The sequence below is a fragment of the Crinia signifera genome, chromosome 4 (genome assembly GCF_055691185.1).
Source record: "Crinia signifera chromosome 4, ASM5569118v1, whole genome shotgun sequence".
NCBI lineage: Eukaryota > Metazoa > Chordata > Amphibia > Anura > Myobatrachidae > Crinia > Crinia signifera.
In genome coordinates, this window is record NC_139220.1 from 109499266 (window position 1) to 109523797 (window position 24532).

Consider the following 24532-nt stretch of genomic DNA (forward strand, 5'->3'; position numbering starts at 1 on the left):
AGTCATGAAAGTTTGGGTTTCAGGATACTTACATCCAGTTGACATAGAGTGCATTTTGTTTAACTTCTTCTTTGGCTTGTTGAATAGACTGTTTGTACACTGCAGAATCATTAGGCTGAGAAAGGCCCAACTGCACCATGTTTATGTGAGAGTTCTGTCCTAGGAGATGCCCATTAACAGACAGAAATTCTTGAAAATCCTCACGTGCTTTGCTGTCCTATTGAATTAAAAATGAATTCAAGTTATACACGTGAATACTAAAACAGATAAGCAATTTAACCCTTTCGAGACAATCGGTCACTACAATGGACAGTTTGTTTTAAATCATTATTATAAAAACTTCCTTTTTAAATCATTACTGCATGGTGTCCTCTTGTTTGCACCATTACTATAATTATAATGTATGCCTCGAATGGCAGTTTTTAATTGGTATAAAAACAATAAGGTCAAAACGAAATTGCAGAGAAAAGTTCACTAGCACCGAGCTCTTCAGGGATTTATGGAAAATCAGTTTACCCGAACAGAATAATAGGTAAAAAATACAGTCAAGTAAAGTAACATTTAAGGCAGAATATGATAGAGGTTTTGAACAAATGCTCTATTTTTTATCACAGGTGAAATAAAATCATATGTCTACTTCCGTGAACGTCACACAATACAAAGGGCCAAATGGATTAAGCTTCAAAAAGTGATAAAGTGGAGAGTGATAAAAAACCAGCTCCTACCTGTCATTGTTTTCAAACCCAGCCTGTAGCAAACTGTAACCCTACATAGCATACCTTTCAACAGGAGCATCACCTGTGACTGCCTAACAGTGGCGCTGCCTATTCATCCATGTGAGAGAATACTTAGTTCTCCAGGAAACAATGGGAAAAGGACATTGCAAGAAAATAGATTTATTTAGGTTTACCTGTTTATCTAGAATGTCTCGGTACCGTACAAACTCATGAATAAGTTGCGCTGGCCCAAATAACTTTGTTTTTGATTTTAACCAATCCAATGAAAACAGAAGAGCGCAGAGATCCTATAAAATGGAAAATAATTTTAAAGGAAAACTTGAAATTGGTTTCCAGGGTATCAAAGAAGAATAGAACAAAGGCAAATAAGTTTGAAAATAAATATATTACCCCCATATTGAACGCTGTTATAACTAGGTGTTATTTCCTGTTGGCTGGGTAAACTGTTTACAGGGGAAACTGTACATTCACTTTAGAATCTTATCCGTTAAAGGGGATAATATACATGAAAAGTCACATAATTGACCAGTAATAATAGTGGTAGGTCAGAACATGTCAGGAACAAATGATAGTCAGTTAGGACACCCAAGTAGATTAACAAGCATGTATATGTAAATTTACCTACTTGGTGCATGTTTGCCTGGGCCATGTGGTAAGCTAGGTAATGGTACCAGTACACACAATCCTCTTTATCTGCGGTAGGCAGAACTTGTGAATAGTGTTTGTGATACTGAGCAACGAGCTTAGAGTGAAGGGCCTGGGGGAAAAAAAAAAACATTTAGTAACATCAACGGTCACACAATATTTTTAGTCTCAATGCATGTGGGTGCAGCTTTATAAAAAAAAATACAGAAGTTGATATAGCAAATTACTGTAACCAATGTGTTCATACAGGAAGCTGATCTCGGTTCCTCTCAGTGAGAAAATCCAGCTGAAGATCATGCAAATAATACAGAAAGGACTTTCCATTGCGATCGCAGTATAATAATGATTTGTTGACAAACTCCTGGAGCATATCCTCCACGTCCTCGCTCTCCATGTCCCAAAGGATGCACAGAACCTGTAAATACAACACGGGAGGTTATGTTGTACCCATTACATAACAAGGAATTTATGTCACACTCAGGTAGAATGGGAAACCCCATACAGAGGGGTATTCAATTAAGTCTGTTTTTTTGGCTAGCCAAAAAAAAAAAAAATTTTGTATTCACTTGCGGTGGTTTTCGGACAGTTTTTAGTCATTTTTTTGCTCATACAGTTTCACTATATTGGTGAAAAAGTGCCGTAATTCGCCAATCCATGTGTTTTCTAACCACGCCAGATTTTTTGAAAAATTTACACTTTAATTGAATAGGTTGAATGTAAATTTGACCTAAAAACAGCACTTAATTAAATACCCCCCAGAGTGAGGTAAGGTATTATCTGTGAATGTATAATCAAATATGCTGCACTGCAATAGCATATTTATAACAAAACAACAATAAACACAGTGATGCCAGGTTGTATAGCTTATTAATATTCAGTCATTTCTACAGCTACATCTCTCATTAAAGCAATCCAATGGTTGCTTATAAAAATACATACAGTAGGTATAATACCTCTATACAGATGTGTCCTCATACACTGCCTATACGGCCTACAGAACAAGGTGTCCTGCATACCATATTATCTGAGAGTAGCATATTTTTAATTTAAAATTGCATCTTAAGCTGGGTACACACTACATGATCTGTGTACCCAGCAATATCGATGGCGGCTGAGACCTAGCACATGCACCTGCAGATGCCAGCGCTGATGAACAGCAGTGGGGCTTTGCCACCCTCATTAACAATGTGCTCCATTATTTGTACATTCAGGAAAATGGAGGACATCTTTAAATGACCTGAGGGAGCACGCATCGTTGACGATATTGAACATACACACTATTTATTATATTAAAAACCTCAACCCTTCAGAAGGGGCAACATAAGCGACATCATTTAAAACATTGCTTAGTATGTATAGGACTTTAGTTGCAACACTCAGGTCATAATCAGCATATCAGCACTTAGAAAATGGAAGAAACCAACACGGTATTCTTATATATCGATATAAGAATAACGTGTTGGTTTCTTTCATTTTCTAAGTGCTGATATGCTGATTATGACCTGAGTGCTTCTGAACACTGTACCTGTATTTTCCTATGCCAAGGAATTGAAGCACCGGTCACGTTGCATATATTAGTGTAGGGTACAATACTCCAATAAGGGCACTCACCACAGTCTCAAAATACTTCTTTTAATAAGAGTACTTTACCACTTTATACAGCTTGTAGTCTACGTTTCGGCCACCAGGTGTCCTTTCTCAAGACAAGACATCAATTGACATCCACACAGCTCCAAATGTCAATTGATGTCTCGTCTTGAGAAAGGCCAACTTGTGGCCGAAACGTAGACTACAAGCTGTATAAAGTGGTAAAGTACCCTTATTAAAAGTATTTTGAGACTGTGGTGAGTGCCCTCATTGGAGTATTGTACCCTACACTATTATATTATTGGGACACACTGTGTCACTTTAGGGGAGCACCCCAATAAAGGAACACGGAAGGTCGTGAGTGCGGAGTTCACTATATACATATTTATTTATTGACACTCCACTTTCATTACCATAGAATAACCCTTAAATATTACCAAAAGGCACTAACATTAAAGTTTTAAATTGTACAGATGTCACATGCACAAATACAGTGTAGATAAACAAAAACAGTTAAAAAAAAAAAAAAAGATGTCTGCTCAACACGTGACCTGTTTCTTATGGGTTTGCCCATATGTTAAATAAAATGAATCGCAGCATGGGCTAAAAAGGTACATTATAAAAAAAAATAGAATATAGATTAGATTATACATTATATAATATTTGCGTTCGGTAAAGTCTGGAATATGAGATGAATTTGCAGTTGTGGAGTGATATTTCAGACATACTTCCTTGTGGAGTATGCAAGAATTAAACTAGATTTTACTGAATATTTCTGGTTAAAAATTTTATTTCTGTTACATTTTTTTTTCTAATGCACCTATGTTTTTATATTATGTATGATCATTCATAATATTCATTAGTATCCTCTCTGCAATCAATTATTTAAAAAACATATACGGTAGCACCCTTTTCTGCAGTTAAGGCCATGTTTAGCTATGTCTCTGCAAGCTGTGTGCACCAACACTGCGGATTAGTTCCGGGGAATCCTCGCCGCCAGATTTCCCCGGAGCATTTAATACAGCGAGCGGCCGGTGAGGGGGTTAGACAGCAAGGAAGGCTTGTTTTCAACGATCCTCGCCTAAAACAAGCCATCCTCGCCATACAAACCCCCTCGTCAGCAGCAATGAATATACCCCATGAACTTTTAATTTCTTGATATTGCTTTGAATGGAACTCAGAGGGAAACTAAAAGCCTTTGCATTTTTTTTTGTATTCTTCTCTATCTATAAAACTGTAGACATACCTATACAGTTATTGTTCCTTTCAAACAGTATTAGCTGATTGGTCATAATTACATTGGAGCGTTTAAACTGCTTCAAATGTTTATGTATCAGGATGTAATTTTCTTATGTGTTATATTTGTCATAAAAATTTAGATACTCAACCTCCTGATCTCCTCAAAGAAGATACAAACTGAGCTAAAAATAGCTAATTTATTACAGGATGTACAGTGATCAGATAATTGATCTAAGAATGATCTGTAAAGTGTGTACCCAGATTAACCTTTAACTTTCAACACCTTGGAGCCCTTTGAAACCACCTTTCCAACGGTGGTGGATTCTTTGCATTACTAGTAGCTGAATACTTAAAGAAAAGCTGTTTTTATTCTGAAGTAATCAAAACCACTACAACTGGTGTGAGGTGGTGGCCAGTTAGCCTGTTGTGTAAACTGGAAGGCCATTGGTTGTTCCTGAAAAAGTTTATAATGGTTACTACATGGGCGTGCTCACTTACCCAAAAGCATGTATTTTAAATTGTATTTATTTTATTTTTAATTAATTGTTAAAATTTGTAATTATGTCACAGGTACCTTTGTTGGCACTTTCACATCCTTCTCTATGATGGAGAAATCATTGTAGTATCCCTTTAGATTGTCTTTCAGTCTATCCACACTCATAGACATAGCTTCATCAAGTGCTTCATAATCATATGACGAAGATTTCCTTATCCTTTTAAATTGTTTTCTTTTAAGCTGCTTGAGGTAGAATTGCCAGCGACTGGGGAATTCTCGTAGCAGAGCTCCAATCAAAGACACTACAAGAGGTGAGCCTGCAAAGAGAAAAAAAACTTTTCCTATATGAACTGTGTGATGCCCGAGTGTGAGTACACCACCTGTTGTCCACTTTCCCAAAGAGCAGTCTACTTCAGCCAAACACACAGATAAGATACAGATTAAGAGGTCTACCTTTTGACTCTGCTATGATGTGATCAGCCTCATTCGGCAGCTCTTCCACTTTTTTATCAACATATAGAGAAAGGATTTCAAGGCCCTTGATATGCTCCAGCTCACTGTGCACATGGACAAAGTATTTTTTCCCTTTGTAGAAAAAAAATAAATAAATAATTAAGATGTAAGAAAGTCAGATAAGTAAATACATAGAATATTTTTAGATTACAAACTCAATTATCCAAGTGATATTTTACAAAATAAGGTCAACACTGACAAACAAACCAAATGAAACCCCCCAAAATAACTGGAGAAAAGGCTGTAAACAAAAACAAAAAACCTAAAACCAAAACTTTATATAAGAGTAACAAAGGTAACACCTCTACACATGGGGTGATATCAGGGCATTTTCTAAGCAATCTGACTTCATTTGACTAGATCGCTTAGAAAATGCACGAGTGATTGACAGGACAACACTGTTTGGGGGAGGTAATAAAGAAGAGCAGCAAAAACACAACTGTGTCATAGGGAGTGTATCTGCCTTCATCTGTGATCATGTATGTAGAGAAATATGGTGCCAGTGACCCTACTGCTGTGGCCAGTCTGGTTGACCATAGATTCAATGAAGAAGTTGTTGTTCCTTAACATTGCTGCATATGTGTATGACGTTCCAAAATACTTTGTGATGGCTCTGTTGGGCGTCCAACTTCTTTTCTGGACAGTAGCCTCACTTGCCATGACTAGCAATTTAACAACCTGAACATCGCAGTTGTGTATTCATCTGAGTACAAACATGAGAATTATCCAAACTAACTTATTGCTGAAGGTACTCCTTCCAGCACTTAATGAAAGCTGTGGAAGGGGTTGGAGGTGAGGAGCATATATACAGCTAAAAAAGTTAGCTCATAATTGCCAACGCCTCAATCCCTCACTAACCCTTTATTGTTTTTTAGTGTCCTTTAATACCACTTTTACACCAGCACACCGGGTCACACCCGGGTTTTTGAATCTGGCTCCAACTTGGAAGAGACCCAGAGTTTGAACCCTTTTATACGGCTTCCCTACCTGACATAATGCTAGAATGGGAGACATCAGTGGAAGTGGCCAGCAATCGGGAAAGATGCTGGGCTGCCCCCAGCCTCTGCACACAGGCATCCATTCACCTCCTCCCTGGCTCTACTGCTGTCTGCATAGTACAACAGCAGACACAAGGGAGGCTGTACCCGCTCCCTGTCCAAACTCCGGACTGACCACAGGATGCTGTGGTTGGGACGTATGGGCTCCCCCCATTGGTTGGATAACCCGGGTTACCCATTTACACTGCCCCTGAACACGGGTTTCACACGTGTTCAATATGCAACATTTTCCGGGCTGAACTGCCGTTTTTTTTTTTTTTTAAAGGGCCCATTTACACCAAGCCCCGACCCGAGTCGACTTAGCAATAACCTGGAAAATGTTCTTGGTGTAAAAGGATATAAGAGAATCATCAGGACAGTTATAGATGTTTCAGGTAGACGGTCGCCAATATAACGGACATGTATTTGTGGCTTGAACTCACCAGACACAGAATCAGTCACACTCTTGTCTCTGGTTGTGATGAGTACACGGCACTGGATATCAAATGCCTTTAACACCCAGGAATCCCAAAGGTCATCCAATATTAAGAGACATCTAACAAAGCAAAAAAAGCAATCTATAGTAATTAAAATGTCTGCTTAATAACAGGTTTGTCATAGTACCAGCCTTCATATGAATGGATCAAAAATAAAGAACACTAGAGCACTAAATGACAACCCATGTCTAGGGAGAGCAGAGAGCCGCTAAAGTAACAGTACAAAGGGAACGCCAGCACACTATGGCATATATTCAATGCCGTGGGCGAGCGGTGACTGCGAGCAGGACTTTTTGCTCGCAGTCACCGCTCACCCTGTCAGTATTCAACTGACCCCCCTCATTCGCAAATTCCCCCTCGCTCCGTTTTTTGAGCGAGGGGGAATTTGCGAATGTGCCTCCAAAAACTGCGAGAATCGAGGCTAATTACAGTGAGTTTGCTGCACTAGCCTCGGCTCTCGCAGTTTAGGGGAATCCTCGCAGTTCTGTGACGGCGAGGATTCCCCCGGAACGTTGCATAGTGCGAGCAGCCGGCGCGGGGGTTAAACTGCGAGGATCACTGGTTTTCTGTGATCCTCGCAGTTTAACCCCCTCGCACCGGCATTGAATACCTGCCTATACTGTAATTATCCATGGGTGTGGCTTCTCCAGCCCATCCACTTTAGAACACATGATTTGAAATGAAGAAAGCTCTGGAATCCAGATCCAACCAATCCCTCATTAATGTGCCTGCCCAGATAGCAGTATGCAGATTGTGAGCACCTCAACCACAGGCTAACATACTGAACATCTGATCACAAATATTCTTACTGAAATGCTACAACTACTACATGACTGACATTAATTGTACAAAGGAGGTTGGTAAAAAAATATCACAGGTAACAAAAGATAAAGTTATAAAAAAACTCAATGGCTGAAAACGGATTGGTGTTATTTTGTTACCTAGGATATGTGCGAAATATGAGCAGGCGCAGACGGTCTCTCGCTTCCTCTATGTTGAGAGGGGGCCTCTGGGAATACTTGCAGTCCTGATCCAGGCGAGTGCAGAGATTCTGCAGTTTCATGAGCAGCCCTGCTTTGTCCTGCTTCCCAACAGAAAGCCAGTGCACTCCTCCAGGGAAACAATCTGTATACAAGCACAACCATTATACAGTGATTGGAAATCCTCCATAACAATACAAAGTGTGAGGCAGCCCCCAGTGGTGGAGCTTAAGCCTCATACACACTAGGTGACCCCGTCGACGCCAATACCAGCGGGGCGGTGGGGGGGTTACCGGCATGTACACTTGCCGATGCAGGCTCTGAGGTGAGAGACTGCGGGGGGAGGGAAGGACGTGTTACCACTGCAGCATGGCCGTCGTTAACAAGACTTACCTCGTATGGACATGCTGGACAAGGGAGGGGATCGTTAACAATATCACACTGGAAGATAAAGTAAAAGATGTCTTTCAGAATGGGTTTTCTGCAAGATAACTTTCACTTATCTTCTAGTGTGTATGGGGCCTTACCTTCATAGGAACGGTTTCCTAGCCTCTACTAAACACAAAGTTTAAAAATGAAGTCTATAAGAGGGATGAGAAGCATACAATGTGATAAGGACTATGAATTATCAATTTATTGTGTATCATCTTTAAAAGATCTTGAATAATGCAATGTATGTTTCTACTGTTTTAATGTATGTTTCTACTTACAATCTACTATAAAACAAAACAAAGAATAGTATTTGTACACACACCTCTTATTGAATACGTTCAGATAAAGTTCTATATTTAAAGGCCCATAAACACTAGAAGATCCAAGCCGACGCCGATATTGGCGGTGGAGGGGAGATGATGGGGGCACGGCGGTCATGCTGCAGCATGAGGTCTTCCACATCCAAACATATTTGGAAGAGGGAGCGGTCCTGCGGGTTATTAACAATGTACAGCTTACACGCTAAGAAAGCCCTTCCTGAGCAATATTGTAACAAATATCATCTAATGTGTATGGGCCTTTAGAAAAAAATAATTGTTTGCCCATCAGAGGACCAATCCTCAAACCGCCTGGGGCCAGCATTGCATGATTGCGTGCACACAATCTGCATACAATCCCTCGAGATGGTATGATTGGGTACAATGTCTTTCAGGTGTATGGGGTCCTTTACTCAGGACTACCCCTACCTTTCATGCACCTGAGTGATATCACTAAACTGATTGATCATCTACCATTCTGTATATAAAAGGTCTCTATAACACAAGCTAGGACAGTACATACTGAACAACAAGCAAATGTTGTGTAGAGTTTTTAAAAAGCTAGGTTTTTCCTACCCCAATGTCTGCAACGGACAGCACCAGGCCTGGGTAATCGGTACCAGTCCCATGCTCCTCCCGGAGCCCCTAATATTAATGCCACTAAACATTTTTGTCGCCTATAGACTGCAAGCCATGAGCAGGGCCCACTCTAATCTGTCTCACGGCTGCACCTTCTGGTGCGATGTACTTTCTATTCAATGTGGATTAGTTCCCGATCTAATCGGGATTGAATTGTATGGTGCCGTGTACACATTTGATTTATATAGTACAGATCTGTTTTTATTTATTTATTATTATTTATTAACAGTTTCTTATATAGCGCACACATATTCCGCAGCGCTTTACAGAGAGAATATTTGAACATTCACATCAGTCCGTGCCCCAGTGGAGCTTACAACCTATATTCCCTACCACAACATACACACACACAGACATTCTAGGGTTAATTGTTGGGAGCCATTTACCTACCAGTATATGGGCGGGATGTATTAAAATACATCGCCGCCCCCGCGCCGCGATGCCAGCGCATATGTACTAACATATGCGGCTGGCATCGCGATGCGGTAACGGAGCCCAGCCCCCCCCCCCCGTGGTGGGAATCTATTCCATGACCTCAGCGCTGTGGGGCAGTAATGCTAATCATTACACCGTCCGTACTGCCCAATATGTACTATATAGTCTTATCTGCGCAGTCCATTTTTCTATTCAATTTCGATGCTGCGCAGTGGGATCGAATAGAAAGCATTACATTTTGATTCGGTTTTGCTTATAAAAGGAAAATCGAATTGGAAAATACACAAAATCGAACCGTGTATACGCCCTATTAGTCTGTTTTTGTTTTGTGTATGATTGCATTTGTATCTGCACAACTGTGATCTCTAGTGCAGTGTTACTCTATTACTGTACACAGAAGCGAGAAGAGCAATATCCAGTTAAATATTAGGTACGTTACACACTAGGACAGTGGTTCGCAAACGGTGTGCTGTGGCTCCCTGGGGTGCCTCAGAGTACTTGCAGGGTTGCCTTGGTAGTCGAACTGATTAAAATTATTTATGGTCAATGTAATGGGCAAAATCAGTGCTTGTGGCTTCCAATTATACAATATGTGGATAAACAGATAACATAACCACAACTTATTTAATTCAATTTTTTTTTCCCCTGAAATTCTCGGCAATAAACTTTGCTCCTAGGGGTGCTGTGAAAAATATTTTGATACTCTAGGGTGCCATGATTCAAAAAAGTTTGGGAACCACTGCACTAGGACAATTTTTCCACCACTATAAGAAACATTTTATCTAGAAAACTCAAGGTTACTGATCTAAGCTGATTAGTTTCAGGCAGATGTCCTAAAAAAAATCCCCAATGTAAGGCAGCATAACAAATGTCTACCAATGTGTACTGTATTACTATGGGCCATTGTTACCTTTTAGAATACAGTGGTCCCTGAGTGCTTCGGCTGCTAATACTGACTTGCCACAGCCTGCCATTCCATACACCGTCACCCAGCCAGACTCATTGGTCAAGCTGTATAAATTTTCTTGAATGTCCCGGGCAAGCTTTAGCCGAGTGACGAACACAACAGGTCTCTGTGGCACACCACCTTCACATAGGGCTGTTTTCACTGCAAAGACAGAAAAAGTTTTACAAAAAGTGGAGAGCAGGAGTTGTCTCTGCTGAGGCGCGCTGCTTAGCCGCACGGAGACACCGGCGCCATCTTGCTTGCCTGGCCCCTGGGCGGAGGTACCTGTGCCGAGCTACTCCTGTGTATGCTGGGTCCCACAGGCGTCCCTGATCTAGTTGGAGCCTGTGTTGTGGTGGTGTGCTGATTCCTGCTGCAAATACTGGGTACCTGCTGGACTATATATTTGTGGATGTGTAATGCCTCTCTGGTGCTATCTGTAACTCTGAGGACTCCTGTCAGTGGCTCTGAATTAAATTATACTGCTCCATTTATTGACACTTGTCAGTGCATTCTGATATTGAGGCGGTGTGTGGTGTGCTAGCCATCACTACCTCGCCTCCACTACTTCTTTGGAGCATGCTTTAGATACAATACTTTAGCGATGTCTGAGCCTCTATACCAAATCCTTGAGGCCGTTATCGCTTCCACAAGGAGGATCCTTGCTGCTTTTGCTAAAGAAAATACTGCTTTCTCACATCCTGTGCCTGAGCTACAGGTACCGTCTATAAAGTCACCGTTGCTGGAACTACCCTGTCAAATGGGAGCTCCCCCTGTTATCTCTACTACGATCCCTGCTTATGTGATGGATATCGTGAAGCCCCGACCTACACCCCTAACAACTGTACTATTGTTGGAGGACTCCCTCCTTGCATGCTTGCCTTTATATCCTTGGATGGATAGGACAATTTTGGAACAGTTATCCTTACACTATCGATTGTTTTACATGCGCTTTTGGCTATACGATGGTGGGACGGTTTTATATATAGCTCTACATGGGAAGCAGGCCCGGCCAGATTAGCATTCTCCAGATCCTATGTTTGCTGCTTTCAGCATGTCTCTAGGGCTCATGATGTTGTCTTACTAATTCTACTTGTCATAGTATCTTGTTTACAAAGTTATTTTATTTTTTATTTATGCTAAACACTCCACCATGTCACATTATTGTGGAAGCAGTGTTCTCTGGTTTGCTATACTTTAGGTGGAATTGACTGTTTCAGTATATGTATCCTATTTGAATTTTTGCCGCAGACACTTTCATCTATAATATCTCTAATATGTGATCCTGTGTACTATATATGGTAGGTGTAAAATAGTCAGTTATGTTGGCAGGGAAAATGAATTTTGATTTAACTTAATTTGAGGTTTAAGTCCATTGCCCCTTATATATATATATCCTTGCTACAATACCCTTTAGGGGGGTGGGTTGTACAGGGTGGGGGGGTTTATAGGGGGTTTGCTTTGGGCTTTTGGGTGGTTTACTTTATTAGATTAGCGGGTTTAGGTTAGAGTTCCCGACAGATGACCATTTCCTGATTTATCTTGCTCCTATGGGATTGTAATGTCGTTTTAATCATAATCCTGTATATGTGCTTCAGTATCTCCTGTTGAGGTGTGTGCCCGGATGGTATTAACAAATACTGGTTATATTACATATAACGGTACTTATGTATTATCTGGGCTGCCGATTTTTTGATTGTATGCCTTAACTTAAGGCATACAATCAGATGCGATGCGATGCGATATCGCATCGCATACGACCATATCGCATGCGATGCCCCGATTTTTCCATAGGATTCAATGTTAAAATGGACGGAGTCCAATTTAACATGGAATTCAATGGGAAAAAGGGGTCCTTTTCGTACCCCTACTATCCAAGTGGGCATGGAGTTGGATATAAACCTGTGGCGAGCGTAGCGAGCCCCGCGAGGGGACGGTATTCTGTGTCCCCTCGCGGGGCTCGCCACGCTTCGGGCTCGGTGGCTCGCTACGCTCGCCACAGGTTTATATCCAACTCCGTGCCCACTTGGATAGTAGGGGTATGAAAAGGACCCCTTTTCCCATTGAATTCCATGTTAAATTGGACTCAGTCCATTTTAACATTGAATCCTATGGAAAAATCGGGTCCATCGCATTGCATCGCATGCGATATGGTCGGATGCGATGCGATGGACCCGATTTCAAAATCGGCAGCCCAGTTAGTACATAAGTACCCATATAACAAGTATGGGTCATTGGGTCAACCAAATTTAGGTTGACACCTAAAATAGGTCAACAATGGGAAGGTCAACAGTCAAAAGGTTGACATGAGTTTCACGTTTTTTATTGGTCATCATCGTGCATATTGTTTAAAATGTCTAGTGTGTATGCACCATAAGTCTGCAGGGTGACTGGTAAATGTTGAAGTATGGCTTACATACAGTGATCTATTCCCTACCACACATATGTCGGTGTAGTGACATCACAATTTGTGGTTTTACCATATACTTACACTTTCCTAACCTGATAAATGTCACTGTGGGGATCCGTATCAACCTTTTGAGAGATCTAATGAGGAGAGATTGCCCATAGCGATCCATCAGCTTCTAACTTCTACTCATTTTTCAGAATATATTAGAGAAATACTAGTTAACGGCTGATTGGTTGCTATGGACAACTTCTCTGTGTTGCCGCTCTCGAAGGTTTGATGAATCTGCTCTTCAGTGGTTAATATCCACAGGAAGTTTGAACAGTTTTGAAGATGATCTGGATAATGCTCGAATTATCGATTTACCAAGACTCATGACAGAAAGCTGATTTACTCACCAAATAGTTATGATATACATTCCAATTACCGTAGACTAGCGATCCATTAAAAGAGATAGGGGGATAGAGATGAATAAGATGTGACTGATGTGCACACCTTCATCTTTCTACCTATTCACGACAAACGTAATTTGGGGACACACAATTCGCGACATAGAAGTGTTCACAGGCACTTGCCAACACAATTTCTCCCATTGAAATCAATAGAGCTAACAATGGTTCGACTGGCAACGTCGGGCTATGATAAGCGGATTGCCGCGATGCGTGCGCAAGAGGAAAACTGTAAGATGAAGTCCCATCTGTGTATTAATGCAGTGTAGTAAGGTAATGCACTCACCATATGATGTAATCCCATTTTTTGATTCTTTGGTGCTGCCAGTCACATCAATGGTGGATGCTGCTTTCAGTAGAGCAGCCAGGTCTTTGTACCCCTCATGTAGCAGCGCATTGAAAAAGGAAATATAAGCACGATTGTCTTTTTTCAGGATTAGATTGATAAGCTGGTTTGCTCGATCAAGTTGAGTAGCCTGTTAAGATATAAAACATTATACATATCATACACTGAATACGCTGATCAAGTTGAAATTTTAACTTAAGAGTTTGACAGTTAAGCTGCCCATACACCTACAGATTTATCTTCAGATCTGGCTGGTTGGAACAAAAAATAGGATTTATGGTCTTACCTTGATAAATCCCTTTCTTTGAGTCCATAGGGGGCACAGGAGTTCACGCTGGGTATGAGAGGTGAGGTAGCAGAGCGTGCACCAAAGGGTTACAGAAATGTACCCAGCATGCTCCCTGCCTCCCTTCTCCCTCATATCCCGCCCCCTGACCCTGGGTCACCAGTTTCGTTAGCAAGCCCAAGGCAGGAGCGGAGCAGAGAAGAAGGAAGAGCAAACACACACACATAGCATACAAGGCCAAAGCCATGGAACTTCCCCATATAGGAAGCCCCGCTACCAGGTGCGTCTGGGAGGGCGTCCTGTGCCCCCTATGGACTCAAAGAAAGGGATTTATCAAGGTAAGACCATAAATCCTATTTTCTTTATCGTCCACTAGGGGGCACAGGAGTTCACGCTGGGACGTCCTAAAGCTGTCCCCTCACGGGTGGGGGACGCTCCTGGACTGCGGAAAGCACATGTCTACCAAACTGTGCATCAGCCGATGCAAAGGTATCAAACGCATAGAATTTGATAAACGTGTGGGAAGAAGACCAAGTCGCTGCCTTGCAGAGTTGTTCTGCCGAGGCCCCTCGACTAGCGGCCCAGGATGTACCCACAGACCTGGTAGAGTGTGCCGTAACCCCCTCCGGGGGAACCAACTGCGCTGAAAGATACGCTTGACGAATGACTGACCTGAGCCATCTCGCCAAGGATTGCTTGGAAGCAGGCCAACCTCGCTTCCTGGCCTCATACAAAAGAAAAAGAGAATCCGACTTACGAGTCGCCTTAGTCCTGCGAAGGTAAATCTGCAACGCACGGACTACATCCAGAGAAGCCTCTGCTTCTGATGATCCAGGAAAAGAAGGAACTACAATCTCCTGGTTGAGGTGGAATTTTGACACGACCTTAGGAAGAAAATCTAGCTTGGTACGTAGGACCGCCCTGTCTGGGTGAAACACCAGAAAGGGGGGCCTACAAGACAATGCACTAAGGTCGGAAACCCTTCTAGCCGAAGAGATAGCCAGGAGGAAGGCCACCTTCCAGGACAGCCACTTCAAATCCACCTCCTCCAAAGGTTCAAAAGGAGCTGCCTGAAGAGCTCTGAGAACTAAAGATCCCATGTAGCCACCGGTGGGCTTACCGGAGGCTGCAGATGAAGAACCCCTTGAAAAAAAGTTTTTACATCTGACATGAACGCCAACTTCCTTTGAAACAAAATTGACAAGGCAGACACTTGTACCTTTAAAGAGGAAAGGCGTAAACCTAAATTTAAGCCCGCCTGAAGAAACTCCAGCAGACGGGACAAACGAAAACGTCTAGGCTGAAAACCTCTAGACGAACACCAATCAAAATAGGTCCTCCACACTCTGTAATAAATCCGTGCTGACGAAGGCTTTCTAGCACGCACCATAGTATGAATGACCTCCGGTGAAAATCCTTTATCCCTTAAGAGGGATACCTCAATAGCCAGCCCGTCAAAGCCAGGCGGCTCAGGTCCGGGTGGTGGAGCGGACCCTGAAAAATGAGGTCTGGACGTAGAGGCAGTCTCAGAGGAGACGCCACTGACAGATTCCTTAGGTCGGCATACCAACCTCGACGGGGCCAATCTGGGGCCACTAGAATCATCATCCCCCCTTCCTTCTTGAACTTGCGTAGAAGACGAAGAAGAAGCTGAAATGGAGGGAATGCATACACCAGACGAAACGGCCACGGTGCCGTGAGAGCGTCTACCAGGAAAGCTCCGGGGTCCCTTGTCCGAGAGCCGTACCGAGGAACTTTGCAATTGTGCCTGGACGCCAACAGATCTATTTCCGGCACTCCCCATTGGGACGTCAGCCACTGGAACACTTCTGGATGAAGTTCCCATTCTCCGGTGTTGATGTCCTGCCGACTCAGATAGTCCGCTTCCCAATTGAGAACCCCTGGGATGAAGACTGCGGAGATTGCGGGAAGCCGTCTCTCCGCCCACCTGAAGATTCTGGACACCTCCTTCATTGCTCCTTTGCTGCGTGTCCCGCCCTGCCTGTTGACATAGGCCACGGCTGTGGCGTTGTCGGTCTGGACTTTTACCGGGCAGCCTTGAATGAGAGATTCTAAGGCCTGAAGAGCCCGAAGAATTGCTCTCAACTCCAGGACATTGATAGGCAGGTGACTCTCCTGTGCTGTCCAACGACTCTGAACCGACTGAGAGTTGCAAACCGCACCCCAGCCCCGAAGGCTGGCATCCGTGGTTATTAGAATCCAAGATGGAATCCAAAATGGACGACCCTGGGATAAGTTGTCCGCCTTCAACCACCAAGTGAGAGACAGGCGGACCTCCGGAGATAACGTGATCAACTGACTCTTCAGACGAGAATGATCTCCTGACCATTGGGCTAGAACGCACAGCTGAAGCTGTCGCGAATGGTACTGTGCATACTCCACCATGTCGAATGAAGCGACCATAGAGCCCAACACCACCATGCAACTGTGCACAGAGACCCTTCTGTGACTGAGCAGGGAGAGAATCTTTTTCTGTAGAGAGTGGATCTTGCTCTCCGGCAGAAAAACCCTCTGGAGCTGAGTGTGGACCATCCTTTGAGAAGGAGTCAGAAATGATTTTTTCCAGTTTATCTTCCAGCCGTGAGATGATAGAAGCGTAATCGCCAATTGCAGATGATTCTGCAATAGGTCTGGGGAATTCGCCACAATCAGAAGATCGTCCAGGTACGGGATCAATCGAACCCCCAGACGGTGCAAGTGAGCCGACATAACTGCCATCACCTTGGTGAACACCCTGGGAGCCGTGGACAGTCCGAAGGCCAAAGCCCTGAACTGAAAGTGGTCCTCCTGGATGGCGAACCTCAAAAACCGCTGATGGTCCAGCCGGATGGGAACGTGGAGGTACGCGTCCTGGATATCGAGCGAGGCCATGAAGTCCCCCGGTTCCAGGGATAGAATAATGGACGAAGGGACTCCATACGAAACTTCGGCACCCGCAAAAACACATTGAGCGACTTCAGATTGAGAATCGGTCTGTGAGAACCGTCCGGCTTGTCGATCAGAAACAGAGTGGAGTAGAACCCCTGCCCCCTCTGTTCCTGAGGAACTGGAACAATAACGTTCGAGTCTAAAAGGGATCGGATGGAAAACTGTAGCGCCAGTTGTTTCGCTGGGTCCCTTGGAAGACCCGTGCGAAAATAACGCTGAGGAGGGGGAACCCGGAACGTAAGGGCATAACCCCTGGAGACCACCCCTCTGACCCAAGCATCCGTCGTGGTGTCGCACCACGTCGGCGCAAAGGACAGGAGACGGCCCCCCACCCTGGGATCCCCCGGGTGGGGCCTCGCCCCGTCAGGCTGCAGGCTTGTCAGTCTGCTTGGCCGCTGGGCGTCTCCGAACAGTCTCTACAGGTACACTGCATTGGAGAAGGAGCCTCCTTGCTCTTCGCCTTAGGCATACTGACCGAGCAAACAAACAAACACCAGCAGTTACTACCAGACACAGAATAAGCAAGTGTCCCTATATAGGAAAGGCCCAGGGGCACCACACACTTGCAGCCTTTCACACAAAAAGCCTTAGCAAAGCAATTTGTAAAGGGCAAATATATCACAGTTCAGCAAGCTGAATAGGAGACAGAGATTATGCAACACACAAACTCTGTATGGTGACAACTCCTTTCACCTGTAATAGACAAGATTGGCCTGTCTGTACACAGGAAAGGAGACAATAGCAGGGCTCAACAATCCAGCCAGTAGCAGGAGAGGAGAATACTATACCAAACCAGGCTCCAGGAGCAAGGTGTAAGGGAGAATTCCAGCAGCCTCCTGTCTCTATACCCAGCATGTGCCAGAATGGCTGCTGATTAGGCTTTTTAAAGGAGGAGCTGGAACACCTGGGGCTGTGAGAGGTAGCACTCAGCACTTCCCAGGGGTGGGGGAGGGACCTCAGGACATCCCATTAACCCCCTCAGGCATCAACCTCCGGGGACACACCTGAATAAAAGTCCCTGGTGGTCTAGTGGAAGGGTGGCTACGCCAGACCCACACCGCCTGCCCCCCCGCTGACTCCCACAAAACGGGGGGGCTCTGCTGCTAGACGCGGTCCCCTGCACACAGGGAACCGCTGCTTACCTGTCCCAGGACGGGGCGCAGCTGCGGGAGCCTCCGGAGTGAAGACCCCGCGACGGAAGACCCCAGCCCAATTGCCAGCGCTGCCGTCTCCGTCTCCAGGTGTAGGAGCTGCGCCGCTGACACTCACTAAAAGAGCAGTCGCTGCGGCAGCTCAGTAACCCTGGCTGTACTAACAGCCGAGAAAAAAATGGCGCCGCTCAGTCTGCCTGAGCACCAAAGAAAAAACTGGTGACCCAGGGTCAGGGGGCGGGATATGAGGGAGAAGGGAGGCAGGGAGCATGCTGGGTACATTTCTGTAACCCTTTGGTGCACGCTCTGCTACCTCACCTCTCATACCCAGCGTGAACTCCTGTGCCCCCTAGTGGACGATAAAGAAACATGGTTATGGATGTGGGCAAATGATAGTTGACCATTTGCTTGGAAATGCTGGAAAACTGACATTCAGGTAGTACCAGGTGTTTATTCCAACCAGCCAGATCTGAAGATAAATCTGTAGGTGTATAGTCACCTTTATAATTCGCCTCCCTGCCTCATCTGCAATGTAACATCATTTATATAATGAAAATATGGTTTCAGCAACATCAAGCCTCATCCAGGTTACACACTACACCAGGGGTTCCCAATCTTTTTTGAATCACGGCACCCTAGAATAACAGAATTTTTTCGCGGCTCCCCTAAAAAAGCAGAATAAATATAATGCTAAATATATTGGGTTTATATTTGATTCTTAGGGTCAGTTATGTGGTGACGGGCAGGATTTGCTTCTGATTTTACACATTTTATGATTGGCAGCCGCCAGCACTGGTTTTGCCCATAAATAATTAGCCATAAATTATTTGAATTGGTCCTGGACCACCAACCCAGGGCACCCCTGCAAGTGTCCCAAGGCACCCCAGTGAGCCACGGCACACAGTTTGGGAACCACTGCACTACACTAATGATTAGCAAAACAAGATTTTTTTCTTATCTGTAAAATCTATTTTTTTCCCCTGAATCCATGGTGGACACTGAGACTGTGGGTGTAGGGAGGAGCTACAGGAGCCAGCACCAAATAGATAAAGTTTAAAGGAACAGCAGCAACACAGGCTCCTCCTCCCATACACTCCACCCCCTGCTTCCAGCAGCTAGTTCAGACTAACAAAGCCCAAGGACAGGATGTAGGAGGAGATAACTGGAAAATATCCAGAGACGGGCAATCTAACTAATAAAAGGGATGGAGTCTTTAAGCTATGAGGCCAGACTAGCCAAATTAGTGTTGCTCACGCTAGAAAAGAAACGTTTAAGGGAGACATGCTTAACATGCTCAAAAATGTCAGGGGCCATTACAACGATCTGCAAACGGCAAAAACTGTCATTCAAATACTACCAGGTTTTTATTCCAACCAGCCAGATCTGACCATCAATCTGTAGATGTGTGGCCAGCTTAAGTCTATAATAACTCAGGGATGCAAGCAGGGGGGAAATCATTCGATGGTGAGTGATTTTCCACCTCTGCGCACAGCTGCAGACAGATTCGCTGCCGTGTACAGGGGCAGGGTGGGGGGGGTAGGGCTCAGCATTTACCAGCTCGCTAGCCTCCGAATACTTACAGCCCAGCGAGGTCCGAATTGGTCCCATAGTACAGCAACATTTCCTGCACACATCCATTTGGTAGGAAAGATAACCTGTGATGTGGTTGGCCACAGGTTGCCAGATAAGACAGAACACTGGCAACTAACAAATGTATTGTTCCCTAAGAGCTGAATTTTCCAGTTTGCACTGCAAAAGTTGTTCAATCATAGATCACTATGGCTATCGTTAAGGAAACTTTTAGCTGAAAGCCACTAAAAACAGCAAGTTTGAGTGGCTTTCAGCTCAAAGCCGCCCAGTGTGTATGGCCCGGTGATGAGCGGTGAGCGCTGCTGCGCACTCCCATATCATAGCCGGGAAAGCCGCTCATCTGCTGGTATTACCAGCAGATGAGCGGCTTTGAGGATGGCTTTGCATAGTGATATGCAAAGCCGTCTGCACCCCCCCCCCTCCCCCTTTGAGTGCACTGGGCAGTGTGTATGCACTGAGCGGCTTTCCCCCCAGCAATGACAGCGGTAATCGCTGTTGTCGAAGTTGTATTACATCCTCATCACGCTAGTATACACTGTTCCCCAGTGTTATATACCTGATTTTTAACTGTGTCTTCCTCTTGTGGAGTAATGACTTCATCATTTATCATATGGTCCATGATGTAGGAAGTCCTGATATCTTTGACCAGTGCTGTTCGATTCTGAAGCAGCAGGCTTCGGGCCTTTTCATCCATTGTGTCATTTACTTTCAGTCGCTCCTATGTAACTTCAAAACGCAATCTCACATGCAAAGGACAGCACAATAGTATATGTCACCTATGCAAAAAAAAAATACATGCATTAAGTCTGAGTTAAAAAAAAAAAAAAAAAAACATTGTATTTATGGTAAATACAATATGTAAGCAAATGTGTATTACAAAAGGGCACTTTGTATTAATTTCAACAATTTGGTGAAAGAAGTCTGGGTGGCAAGCTTTCTATGTATACAATACAGACAGTGAGGGATATTTATTTATACTGCTGCATTGTATAATGTGCTTTTTTTCTGATGGTGCTTTACAGTACCGCTTATGTTGTTTAAACTGAGGGGTAGGTGTATGAAGCAGTGATAAAGTGCCTGGTACCTTATCACCAGCCAATCAGCTTCTGACTGTTACGTTACAGGCTGGGGAAAGCTAGGAGCTGATTGGCCTGTGATAAAGTACCAGGCACATCTACCTGAATAACTTATTCCTGAACAGGAGGAAAAAAAAAGTTTTGTTTTTGTTTTAACTGTATAATTTATAAATAATTTTATAAATTAGTAACATAAGTGTTTAAAGTGTCTGAAAGTATTTATAGATTGTGTGATCTTGTGTATATATAAATATATTGATGCACCATCGTCCAGGGTGTATAAGCGATATATCTGTGAACGGCGTTAATGTGCCTTTAGGATCGTGGTTGGTGAATGCCTGGCATGTGTACGGGGCATGAAAGTGACCACGCATTTATGCAACTTCTCTGAGGGAGAAGTCACATAAGAGCTCCCTTGAACTGTCCAAAAGTTTTGTGGGTGGCAGCTCCTTTTGCATGCCATATATATATATTGCACGTGACCTCATTCACTGCTGTTGGATGTTACTTGCAGCAGGTCCATTCGCCAACTCTGATACACACAGGAATGGGGATCAGAATCTGAAACAAAACATGTGATTTGACACTTTCATCCAATGTTTCAACCTGATTCGTCGGAACCAGATGAAAATAGACCAAATCGCTATAGTGTGTGGGTGTCTGGAGTGAACCATTGGTAGAAAGGAGTATTACTGCATCACCCATACTCACTGCTATATTTAAGCAGGAACTCAGTTCCTGAACCTCTAATTAAATATGACATCATCAGGAACTGAAAATGTACTTTTCCATAAGATAAGTTTTATTTTAAAGTCACCTGTGAGTGCCTTTGTTTCTAAATAAAATATATGCATCTATCTCTCCCTCCCTCTCTCTATTATATATGTTTTTTTTATTTAATTGATCAACCCCCAGTTCTGGAGTTCCTGAACCTACTTTTCCAGAAAAATAGCACTGGCCATACTTACATGTGTTCAGTACAATTCACGTACAGTAACATACATGCTGTGGTTACAGACAGGTTACATTGTTGTGGTAGCAACCTTAATGTCACAGCAGATCACACAGAAGAAGCATTATACTGACAATTCTGTGTATGACACTAATAAAATGCTATGAAATTGTTTCAGTATATAAAATGACATTACTGTAATTCATTTTCACTTTTATACAACACAGATGATTATTTGATGTCGCTGAGTCGCTCACTCTGCACACACACCTCCTGTCACACTCTCCTGAAAGGGGAAGAATCACAATATCATTTTTTTTAAATACACCCCGCCCGTACACTGCACCCTGCCTGACAGCTCCCCCGGCCCCCATGGGCCGCTCAGCTGAGAAGGGGGCCCTGGGGGGTGTCACATAGGCAGCCCAGTGACACCCGGAGACCGGCAGCACAGCCTACCTGCAGCCGCAACCCCTTACCGACACCGCGACCATCCTCTTGCTGCCACAATGACCAGCGGCCACAGGAACTACACTTCCCGGCATGCACCGGGCCTCATGGTGACGCTACTGGGACTTGTGTGTTGTTGGGCAGCCAGTGCGCGCGGCGCCCAGCCCGAGCCAGTTGTGCGCTTGTTGTAACTCTGCTGCGGTGCGGTGTCACTTCCTGTCTGTGTGTGCAGCGCTTACTTACACACCCCAGGGATGACCATAGTCTGACACACGGTGTACCCTCCGCAGCCACTTACCGGCCACTATTGTGGGCGCCTTTGGTGGTCTGTCAGAATCCCGGGCAGTAGGTGCGCTGTCAGAGTCCAGTAGCGACGAGCAGAAAAGCCCGGGCTAGGTAGCGGTAGGTGCGCTGTCAGTGCAGAGCAGGAAGCCCGGGCTAGGTAGCGGTAGGTGCGCTTTCAGTGCAGAGCAGGAAGCCCGGGCTGCTGTGTGCGGTGCAGTCTCTGTCAGTTTCTCAGTGTATGAGGTCACGTAATGTCCTGGACTCCTGGCGTATGTCTAGCAAGCAATGGTCTGCACTGTGCAGTGTGTGCACACATCGTGTGACATGACTGTGCAGATCTGTATCGTGAAACACGATATATAGCTCAGTGCCCAAGTGCCTGCCTGTACATGTTCCTCCTAGTCTGGTGTCCTGTAGTTGTTGCACAATCTACTTGCATTAGCTTTGCCATAAAGGCTGTTTATTAGATTGGGCATTGTAGGTGCATAGTGCAATCTTTGTTTTGCAGCAAACTGATAAATGACTACTTACTTTTGACGAGATGTAGCCTTAAAAAGCGATAAAGTGGAGAGACGACAGAGAAACTACCAGCCTGAGCCAACCAGCTCCTAACTCATTTTTCAAACCCAGCCTGTAATTTAACAGGAAATATTGTGGGTGTAGATTGATTTTGGACCTATTGCTGCCTTGGGGTTTGATTGGTTTATATGAATCACCTTTCATATACACATAGAAAAAAGTAAACAATACCAATAGCCCTTGGCGCTGATAATTTTTTATTTTTCCTTTTGTTTCCACAAATTTGTGCCTCCAAAAGAAAGGAAAAAAGAATATCCAAAATAGTGTATTACAGTTTTACAACACCAGCAATAAAAATAATTGGTACTTGTTTCCTGCACGGCCACAACGATCATGATCGCGGTCATCGGGGGTAAAATCTGGGCCATCGCGGGCAGGGCTGCCAAGAGAAATCCTGGGCCCCGGTACAACAACTTCCCAGGGCCCCCATTTCACATACCAATACCGCTATGATAAACTGCAAAAAAACATAGAGGGACACATCTGAACACACTCACATAGGGCCCAATTCAGACCTAATCGCATCGCTGCAAATTTGCACAGTGGACGATCATCGATGTACTGTGCATGCCTATGGGCTTCAATGCGTGTGTGCAATTCCATCCAGCGATTAAGTCCTGCTACAGTACGTTTTCTATTAGCAATCCGTTGACAAGGTGATTAATAGGAAGCCGGCTTCTGGGGCTGGTAGACCATTAATTGGTAGTGTTAAAGAAAGTGCTAGCCGTGCCAAAAAAAATATTGGGGATGTCAGAGATAGCATAGGAGTGCCCTAGCTGGTTAGAGAAAGGTTTTTGATGTCAGCTCCAGCCACAATCAAGCTGATAATATCGCAGCTGCCGAGTAAATCCCTGGCTACTCAGAGCTTGCGATCAGTGGTGACCAGTGAAAAAAATCATTCCATAGGGAGTGTCTCACAAATGGATTTAGGGGCGCATTTATCATTATATTGCGATGCCGGTGTGATGACATCGGCGGGTCTCGCATTGCGGTATCATCTGATACCGCTGAGATGTATCAATATAGGGACGCAGGGACAGGGCTCCGAAAGGACCCCATCCCTGCGAAGCCCTGACCCGGAAGCCGGGGGGTCTGCGCATGCGCGGTTATGCGCTGACCCCCGCCGACCCCTGTGACCGCACTGCCCCGCTCGGCAGTGCGATGTGTAGCCATAGGCTACAATGGGCTATCGCCATATCAGAATGGCGATAGCCCAGGGGTGCGATGCCGGGCTGCCCGATGTTGATACATTGGGCAGCTTTGCATCCCCCATAGAAACCTATGGGGGATGCGGCCGGCGGCGGTGCAGGGGGGATCGCAGCAGGGATCGGAGATTCCTGCTGCGGTCCCCTTTAATACATTTCGGTGATACATAATATTTGCGGTTAACCCTCGAAAATGGGTGTTTTCGGGGATTTAGCCGCAAATGTTACTTGATAAATGGGCCCCATACTGTAGACATTTTTGCTCCGCTGCGAAAAGATTAGCAGCAGTACACAGCATTCACACTTATTC

General features: G+C 44.4%; 1 protein-coding gene across 4 annotated transcripts in view; it reads right to left on the bottom strand.

Moving 5' to 3' along the window:
- APAF1 (apoptotic peptidase activating factor 1) overlaps positions 1 to 23037 on the bottom strand; it is a 90372-nt gene extending 67335 nt beyond the window's left edge. Inside the window, exons 1-12 of one of the 4 annotated variants that reach the window (XM_083182196.1) lie at positions 22970 to 23037; positions 20235 to 20454; positions 13643 to 13832; positions 10465 to 10662; positions 7693 to 7876; positions 6698 to 6810; positions 5158 to 5289; positions 4783 to 5021; positions 1630 to 1797; positions 1363 to 1494; positions 911 to 1024; positions 33 to 217 (exon numbers count right to left, since the gene is read on the bottom strand). In XM_083182196.1, the coding sequence (XP_083038322.1) occupies positions 33 to 217; positions 911 to 1024; positions 1363 to 1494; positions 1630 to 1797; positions 4783 to 5021; positions 5158 to 5289; positions 6698 to 6810; positions 7693 to 7876; positions 10465 to 10662; positions 13643 to 13832; positions 20235 to 20372 (1793 nt within the window). In that variant the 5' untranslated portion in view covers positions 20373 to 20454; positions 22970 to 23037. Of the gene's footprint in view, positions 1 to 32; positions 218 to 910; positions 1025 to 1358; positions 1495 to 1629; positions 1798 to 4782; positions 5022 to 5157; positions 5290 to 6697; positions 6811 to 7692; positions 7877 to 10464; positions 10663 to 13642; positions 13833 to 20234; positions 20455 to 22162; positions 22365 to 22451; positions 22746 to 22969 lie in introns of those variants that run through there. The other 3 variants (XM_083182195.1, XM_083182193.1, XM_083182197.1) reach the window with 3 other exon arrangements.
- Between the last annotated feature and the right edge of the window lie 1495 nt (positions 23038 to 24532).